This window comes from Bubalus kerabau, chromosome 5 (assembly GCF_029407905.1).
Source record: "Bubalus kerabau isolate K-KA32 ecotype Philippines breed swamp buffalo chromosome 5, PCC_UOA_SB_1v2, whole genome shotgun sequence".
Lineage (NCBI taxonomy): Eukaryota > Metazoa > Chordata > Mammalia > Artiodactyla > Bovidae > Bubalus > Bubalus kerabau.
The window spans coordinates 2,791,752-2,801,063 of record NC_073628.1 but is presented as its reverse complement, the minus strand read 5'-3'; the positions used below and the strand labels follow the sequence as shown (position 1 = coordinate 2,801,063).

Here is a 9,312-nt window from a genome sequence, read left to right as displayed (position 1 = left end):
GGTCTCCTCTGGTTATTAGGCAACCATTTTAGACTCCAACTAATCCTTGCTTAACAAGCATACTTACTTAGCTCTTGCCAATTGCAATTACAATTCTTGACAAAAAACTTTCATCATTTTGTGTGTTTCTGCCTTTTTAAGCATCCCTCACTTTGTAGTTTTAATTGCTTCTCGAATCAGAGTCTCCTGGGCTATAATCCTCAGTTTGGCTCAAATAAAACTCTTCTTTTCCTATTATAGATTGGTTTATTATTTCTGTTGACAGCGGGAATGGCCATCCCTCTCTCATATACCGCTGCCTCCCTCAATCATGGTACACAGGCTACTTTTGCAAGGGCATGACCTTGACCTGGGTGGCTGTGGAACCCAGGCAGCATCTGGTGGCGAGGGGCAGCTCCACTTGCAACATCTAGGCATCAGCCTTTCTGTCGGAGGGGTCTGCATGGGCGTTTCTGTGCACCTCATGGAAACATTTGTTCCCTCTGCAGTTTTTTATTTTGAGGATGTCAAACATGCAAACTCGTTGAATGAATAGTAAAGGGAACATCCACATACCTAGATTCAGCAGCTGTCAACACTTTGCCACATTCAATTTCTCTCTGCCTTCCTGTAGCTGTGTGTATTTTTCCTGAAACACTAATTAGCTATAGATGATACCTCTTTGCTGAATATTTTATCTCCTAATAACAAGGACATTCTCCCACATTATCAAAATAAAGTGGCCATACTCTGGGAATTTCACATTCATTCAATGCTATTGTCTGATATACTACTCACATTCAGTTTCCTCCAATTGTCCAAATCATATCCTTTATGAAAAAGTGAAAGTTGCTCAGTCGTGTCCAACTCTTTGCGAGCCCATGAACTGTACAGTGCATGGAATTCTTTAGGCCAGAATACTGGAGTGAGTAGCCTTTCCCTTCTCCAGGGGATCTTCCCAACCCAGAGATGGAACCCAGGTCTCCCACATTGCAGGCAGATTCTTTACCAGCTGAGCCACAAGGGAAGCTAAAGAATACTGGAGTGGGTAGCCTATCCCTTCTCCAGCGGATCTTCCTGACCTAGGAATCAAACCAGAGTCTCCTGTATTGCAGGCAGATTCTTCACCAACTGAGCTATCAGGGAAGCCCATATATCCTTTATAGCTCATTAAAAAATCCATGATCCAATTGGGGAACCACACTGTGCATTAAGTTTTCTTGGTTCCTCAGCCTCCCTTAATCTAGACCTCTGCCCCAGCACTGCTTTCTGTCTTGTTTTATTGTATCTTCTTGGTCCTTGACCATTTTGAAGAGTCAAGGCTGGCTTTTCTTCACAGCAAGTCTCTTGATTTGGTTTGGCTGTTTTCCTTGTCCTTGTTTTTTTTTTTTTTTTTCCCAGCCATGTTGAGTAGCATGTGGGATCTTAGCTCCCCAACTAGGAATGGAATCTGTGCTCCCTGCAGGGTCTGAACCACTGAACCACCAGGGAAGTCCATTGTGGGGCAGGATAATATACTACATAGATGTCATACATCATAGCAGGGGGCAACATGATGTCACTTTGTCCCTCTGTCGATGGTGAGTTTGATCCTGTGGTTCATGTGGTTTCTGCCAAAAGTCTCCACTTTCCTTTCATGATTAATGAGTAAGCTGTGGAGTGATACTTTGAGACTGTGTAAATACACTGCTCCCAAATAACCTTCGGTCCAATTATCTAGCATTTAATGATGACTCTTGCCCGAATCAAACTTTTTGATGCAAAAGGGTCGGCCATGGTTCAGTTCAGTTGCTCAGTCATGTCCAACTCCTTGCGACCTCATGGACTGTAGCACGTCAGGCTTCCCTGTCCATCACCAATTCTCAGAGCTTGCTCAAACTCATGTCCACTGAACTTGGTGATGCCATCCAACTATCTCATCCTCCATCATCCCCTTCTCCTCCTGCCTTCAATCTTTCCCAGCATCAGGGTCTTTTCTAATGAGTCAGTTCTTCACATCAGGTGGCCAAAGTATTGGAGTTTCAATTTCAGCATCAGTCCTTCCAATGAATATTCAGGACTGATTTCCTTTAGGATCGACTGGTTTGATCTTGCAGTCCAAGGGACTCTAAAGAGTCTTCTCCAACACCACAGTTCAAAAGCATCAGTTCTTCAGCCCTCAGTTTTCTTTATACTCCAACTCTCACATCCATACCTGACTACTGGAAAAAACATAGATTTGACTAGATGGAACTTTGTTGGCAAAGTAACGTCTCTGCTTTTTAATATGCTGTCTAGGTTGGTCATAGCTTTTCTTCCAAGGAGTAAGTGTCTTTCCATTTCATGGCTGCAGTCACCATCTGCAGCCATGGTTGGCAGGAGAGACTTGAGTTAACTGAAAAGGATTGAGGTGTTTCTGGCAAAGAAAACTATCCCCCAAAGGGTCAAAGTTAGAATTAAATGAATGAACATATAAACATTTTCGTTCTTTTCTGAAATTTCCCAATTATCTATCATGAACAAGTCTTACTTTATAAATAGGAAACAAGTTTGTTTCAAATGTAAAAATGTGTATGTATAGGAGAGGCAGCATTGCAAACCGGGAGTAAAGGGTGCCTGTTCTATCAAAGAAGGCCAGCCATACAGGGGGAAAATGAATTCCTCCTACCCTAGGGGGACTAAAGGGTGAAATGTGGAAACAAAACCTGAAAAACTACTAGAAGTGAACAGGTTCAAACGCCACAGAGAGGAAATTGGGCAACATTTAGTAAAGTTGCACATATGCATAACCCAGGTCAGGCGTCTGGGGAGAGCAGGTAGCTTCAGCCCCAGGGGAAACTGGCAACCGTAGGTGCAAAGAAACCACAGGTGCCATCCAAGGAGATGAGCACAGGAACGGAAACAAGCGCGTGTGCTCTGGCACGGGGCTGTTGACTTAAATGCCCGTCGTGATGAACCGATAGAGTGTGCTTGTGCAGTGCCGGAGCGCAGCAATAACGAAAGGAACGTAACGTGATGTGGGGCGGGGGACTCGTACAGGCCTGTTAAGATGCAGTTTGCGGGGAGGTGTGGATTTAAATGGAGGGATGGGGGCACGCGGGCCGGCTGGCCCCTCCACCTGCGCTCCAGAACCCGGAGACGGTCCCACCTTGGGTCTGGGTCGGCGCGGGAGCGCCAGCAAAGGTACCGCCGGTGGATCCTCTCGCTCGGCGGGCCTCCACCCGCGCAGGCGCGGCGAGGAGCTTCGCGGGCGGGGCGGGACGCCGCGGGGCCGGGGCGATCGGGGGCGTGGCCTGTTGTCCCCTGCTCGGAGGTCCTGTTCCCGCCTCGCTTCGCCAGCGGGGCCGGGCGACTCAGGACGGGGCGGGGCGATCAAGGGGTGGGGCCTGTCGCCGTCGCCTCTGAAGTCCAGCCCCGAGGGGCGGGGCCATCAGGGGGCGGGGCGAGACGCTGCATCTTTGCGGTCCTGTCCCTGTAGGGACTGGACTGACGCAACGGGACAACCCGGAAGGACCCGAGCCGCGGCCACCTCTCTCCCTAGGACAACAAAGCCCCACTATCCGGCCGGCCTTTTTGCCCAGGCGTCTGCAGCCAGGATGGGGCGGAAGGTGACTGTGGCCACCTGTGCGCTCAACCAGTGGGCCCTGGACTTTGAGGGCAATTTGCAAAGGATTTTAAAAAGTGAGTCTAGGGTCGGCGTGGGGTGGACAGGCGAAGGTCAGCTCTGGTCGCCCAGGTTTGCTGTGACGCATACGCAGCCTTGCTCTGGAGAAACTTGCGGCCATGGATATAGGGATCCTGAGTGAGGTCGGGTGTGGGTGGGTTACAGTGCCTGGGGCATGTGGTACGTACACGTGGTAAGAGAAGTCTGGCCCTGGAGGTGGAGATGAGCAGGCTGGTGAGCCGGTCCTCAGGTACCTTTGGGGTCCTGTGTGGCATTTATAGAGCTGAACCCGGTCCAGAGAGGGAAGTGGAACAGGGGTGAGGCCACCAGCTGAGAGACCAGTGTGGTCGTTGTGTGTGTGTGACGGGGTCCGTGAACAGGTATCACCTGCACCAGCTCACCTTTGAGAGTGGAAGTTTGCACCGTTGACCTCTACAGCTGCAGTGGGCTGCCCTGGGCGGTCTGCAGGCTGGCCGTCCTCAGCCGCGTCCTGCGGCAGGGCCACCAACCACAGTATAAACAGGGTGATTCAGGTGAGGGCGTCATATCAGCCATGTGCCTCGGACCTTCTTCCTTTTATTTTTTTCATTGTCAACCTGCTCTTACCTCGTCAGAGCTCAGAGCAAATCTAGTTGATGAGAGGTCATCTCGGGTGGCCAGAATTGTGTGTCCACTCGGCTGGCCTCTCCTCCCCGGGCTGCATCTGGAAGCTGCTGCTCAAAGCCAGAGGCAGATGGTACCTGTCACCGGTGCCTTCGGGTCCTGCCTTCTCCGGGCACAGGGTCCTCTGTGTCTGATTGTTAATGAGCTACCAGTGTGTGACTCCCCCAGCCCCACCCCTGCCCTCCTTGGTGCTAAGGGTCAACCCTGCAGGCCCCGCCTCTGTCTCATTTCCTGCGGGTGTCAGCGGGGCTGGGAGATGCCCTTTGGCTTTTTATGACACCAGTGGCCGCAGAAGGTTGAATCTGCCTCCTTTGGACCAGCTGTAGGTGCTGAAATTGCCTCTCTTTCTCTCTCTCTCTGTGCATGTAGGTATTGAAATTGCCAAACACAGAGGAGCAAGATACAGGCTTGGACCAGAACTGGAAATCTGGTGAGAGCAGAGCACATAGTCACCCTAGGGTGGGCAGGCAGAGGCCTCTAATTCAGCTCCCCTCAGCTGAAAGGGCAAGGAAGGAGAGGCCAGGGTTGAGAACTGGACACGCAGGCCCACCTAGGAGACAGAAGCCCCGTGAGTGGGGCTGCTTGATGCCCTTCAGCAAGGGCAGGCCAGCCGGCCTGGGTGACCCTGGATTCCTACACTGAGTAACACGGGAGCTCGTGAGAGGCTGATTTTTCCCAGTCCAGGCCGATGTCAAAGCTGGCTGGGTTTCTAGTGCACTGGTGTTTGGTCTCACATGTGGCCTAGGAGCTGAGGGAGTGACAACCTCTGAGCAGGAGTTTATCCTTGGAGAGGAAAGGACATCCCAGGTCTGGATCCCACACAGGGCATCTCCCTGACCTCATTTTCATCTAAGAACCAGGCTCTCTTCCTTATCAGAACCAGAGGCCCAGAGGAATACTCCTCTAGGCATTAAGAATGGCAAAGGTTAGTGTTTGTGGCAGCAAAGTTTGCTTGGCATTTTAACATCACTTCTGCTATGTAATGAGTGCGAAGGACTTTTTAAAGATTTAAAAGTAGTTTACAGGGACTTCCCTGGTGGTCCAGTGGTTAAGAATCTGCCCTCCAAGGCAGGGAATGTGGGTTCGATCCTTGGTTGGGGAACGAAGATCCCACATACCTCAGGGCAACTAAGCCTGTGGCACAGCTACTGAGCCCACTTGCTCTAGAGCCTGCAAGCTGCAAAGAAAGATCGCACATAACCGCAACTAAGACCCTACACAGTCAAATATATAAATAGATAAATATTTTTTAAAAAAAAAGTAGTTTACAAATACTCTACATATCATTACTGGGACCCCTGCACTGAAAAATTACTCTCAACCCAGTCTGCCCATGTTGGGACCTCACTGAGAATTGTATTAGTTTTTTTCAGGGGCTGTTATACTATGGTTTCACAAACTGGATGATTTAAAACAGCAGAAATTCATTCTCTCACAGTTCAGGAGGCCTGAAGTCCAAAATCAAGGTGTGGGTAGGATCCTGCTTCCTCCGAGGCTCCAGGGGAGGGTCCTTCGTGCCTCTTCCAGCTCCTGACTCCCCACTCCTCGTCTCATGACTGCACCCCTCCAGCCACCGCTCCCTCTTCTCCGCTGCTTTCCTTCATGTAAGGACGCTTCTCGTTGGATTTAGGTCCCACTCAGATAGGCCAGGATCATCTCATCTCCAGATCTTTCACTTACTCACATCTCTAAAGACACTTTTTCCAAATGAGGTCACATCCACAGGTTCTAAGGGCTTCCCAGGTGGCTCATTGGTAAAGAATCTGCCTGCCAGTGCAGGAGACGCAAGTTCAGTCCCTGGGTCGGGAAGATCACCTGGAGAAGGAAATTGCAACCTGTTCCAGTATTCTTGCTTGGAGAATCCCATGGATAGAGGAGCCTGGTGGGCGACAGTCCATGGGGTTGCAAAGAGTTTGACACGACCAAGCATGCACACACACGCCATAAGTTCTGGAGGTTACGACATAGACACGTCTCTTTTGGGGACACCAGTCAGCCTGGTGTAAGCTCAAGTAAATCGCAAGGAAGTCATGTAGCCGTGTAAGTGGCATTTGAATGGTTATTCACGGCCCCTTTGCCCAAAGAATGTTCTTCTCTGGATCCAGCTTTGTTTCTTTTGCATCCTTTTCTTGTAGATTAGTGTAATTTGGGCCATGTTGAAGGTTAAAAAGAATCCGAGAGCAGACAGTTTTTGACACGACAGAGAATTTCTCATAGTAACTGAGAACTAGGAGCGACAGATAGGGCCCAGTCCATTAATTTCCAATACAATACATCTCTTTTCTTCTTTTTTGTAGCAGTGAGTCTAACTCTGGTTGTACAATAGACACTCCTAGGAGGCTTTATAAAGATACGGGTGCCAGAGGTGCACCCTCGCGCGGTCACCCTGGCCTGGCCCCAGGCCCCTGCCCCATCCCTACCCCACGCCCACCTGCTGTGTCCCGGGCACTCACTGTTCTCGCCCTCCCTCTGCAGTGGCTACGGCTGTTGGGATCATTATTACGAGTCGGACACCCTCCTGCATTCACTCCAGGTCCTGGCGGCCCTTTTGGAGTCTCCGGTCACTCAGGATATCATCTGCGACGTGGGGATGTAAGTGCGGCGTGGGCGTGGGAGAAGGGCCCGTTCCAGGGCCTGCTGTGTCAGAAGCCATCCCTACATCGGGGATGTGGCGTCTGCTCCCTGCCTGGCCCTGCAGACCACTAACTCCCCAGGTGAAGGCAGCTTTGGGGAGATTTTTTATGTTTTTCCAAGCACTACTGTGCACGTGGGAACACGCTTTGCACAAGTTGGAGCTCAGGGTCCCCCAGCCTCATGTATAGCATTTTCCTTACTTAGTAGTAAGTTTGGGGATGGTTCCCTGTCACTCTGGGCTTCCCAGGTGGCGCTCGTGGGAAAGAACCAGCTGCCAGTGCAGGAGACATAAGAGACATGGGTTCGATCCCTGGGTTGGGAAGATCCCCTGGAGGAGGGCATGGCAACCCATTCCAGCGTTCCTGCCTGGAAAATCCCCATGGACAGAGGAGCCTATGAGCTACAGTCCATGGGTTCACAAAGAGTTGGACACGACTGAGTGAGTGAGCACGCATGCACGCCTGTCATTCCATATTGACATGCAAGCCATCTGGTTCCAGAGGGTGTGGATACATGAGTGCAGGCTCAGCAGGTGTATACAGTATAGCTCCATATGCTGCAGGTTCCATATGTAGGGCCAAGGCCTACAGGCAGACCTCTGAGAAACCACTGCAGCAAAGCCAAATATAGAAATAAAGCAAGTCACACCAATTTGAGGGAGGAGGTTTCCTGTACATATAAAAGTTATGTTTACATTTTACCGTTCTATCTAAAAATATGCATACATACCTTACTTTAAAAAAATTTTATTGCTAACAAATCCTATCCTCTCAGCCTCCAATGAGCTATCCTCTTTTTGCTGGTGGAGGGCTTGAAATATCATGAGAATTATCAAAATGTGACCGAGAAACCGGAAGTGAGCAACAGCTGTTGGGAAAATGGCGTCAATAGACATGTTCAGCGCAGGGTTGCCACAGACCTTCAATTTGTAAAAAATACAATATCTGCGAAGCACAATAAAGCAAGCTGCAATAAAATGAGGTCTGCCTGTAGGTCCCTGTGGTGTAGATTCCGTGAGCGCAGGTCCCATGGGTAGGACTCTGGCCTAGGAGTATCCTACTCCAGAGTGTGTCTGTGACCAGCTTTGTGTAACCAAGGCCACTGACGGGCTTGTTGCCTCTGTTTGCGTCTCTGTTCTGTGTTATGTGGTGTGAATGTAGCGGGTTTGCTTCTTTTTCCTCAGCCTTGCGTGTATTCCACACTCCCACCTGCTCTGACATCTGTGTAGCAGGATCTCTTTTAAGCAGTGGATAGAGGGACTTTTAGCCCAGTTTGCTCACATTTATGATAATTCCTGATATGTGGGCCGTGTTTGTTTCCTATTGTGTCGTTGTGGCAGCTTACCACAAACGCAAAACACAGAACCACACGACTGTGCTGCCCTGTGGTTCTGGAGCTCACGAGTCTAAATGGCTCAGTGCGGCTGGTTGCTTCTGGAGGCTCTTGGAGGAGAATCAGTTTTCCTGTTAAAGTCCAGCATCCAGGCTCGTGCGCGGTCCTCAGCTCAGGCCGCTCCCTCCATCCTCACAGCCAGAGGTCACGTCACTGCAGCCCCTGCCCCTGTTGTCACATGTCCTCCGAGCGCCCTTCTCCCTCGTGTAAGGACCCCTGTGGTTCCGACGAGGGCCCTGGGGAGTCTGGGGTGATCTCTTGTCTCAGAATCTGTAGCTTAATGATGTCAGCAGGGTCCCTTTTGCCACGTGAGGTGACATGTCCTCGGGTCCCGGGAATCAGGACGGGGACATCAGTGGGGGTCTTCACTCAGCCCACCACGTGGACGGATTCCTGCCACTTTATTAAGTGCTCTGGTCACCGTGTTTTCTTTCTTTCTTGTTTTCCCCTTGTCTTTTTGTTTGTTCTCTTTGCCTATTTTCCTCTTCTGGCCTTGAATTTGTAATCTGACTTTAATTTTTTTACTTTTTTGCCCTTAAAATATTAACAATCATATTTTAAAATGTTTTTCTGGGATTTTCCTAGTGGTCCAGTGGCTAAGATTCTGCACTCCCAATACAGGGGGGGCCAAGTTTCATTCCTGGTGAGGAAACTAGATCCCTCATACTGAAACTAAGAATTCGCATGACAACGCACTCCAGTATTCCTGCCTGGAGAAGTGCATGGACAGAGAAGCCTGGCGGGCTGCGGTCCTTGGGGTTGCAGCATAAGTACCACTGAACAAAATAATGGCTATACCATGATGCCACTGATACTCACCATCTAGAATTGTCTTATTCAAGAGAAAGATGCTGCGTCTCCTCCCAGCTTTCTGTGGCTAGAGGCTTGTTACCCTTAGCACTGCTCACAGAGGGCCAGCTCACAATCAAGAAACCTTAAAAAAACAAGATAGAGAAAATCTTAAAGTGAGCAATAACTTTTTTTAACAAAGCTATCATATT

General features: G+C 49.9%; 1 protein-coding gene across 3 annotated transcripts in view; it reads left to right on the top strand.

The window, feature by feature from the left end:
* The first annotated feature begins 3,440 nt into the window (after nt 1-3,440).
* Nucleotides 3,441-9,312, top strand: part of NADSYN1 (NAD synthetase 1) — a 28,039-nt gene continuing 22,167 nt past the window's right edge. For 2 of the 3 annotated variants that reach the window (XR_008714493.1, XM_055580553.1), the window contains exons 1-3: nt 3,441-3,639; nt 4,655-4,715; nt 6,761-6,877. Coding sequence is in view for 2 of the 3 variants with exons in the window: in XM_055580553.1 (XP_055436528.1) it covers nt 3,555-3,639; nt 4,655-4,715; nt 6,761-6,877 (263 nt within the window). In the remaining variant the exon portion in view is untranslated. Of the gene's footprint in view, nt 3,640-4,654; nt 4,716-5,723; nt 5,890-6,760; nt 6,878-9,312 lie in introns of all 3 variants that reach the window. The other variant, XM_055580554.1, reaches the window with a different exon arrangement.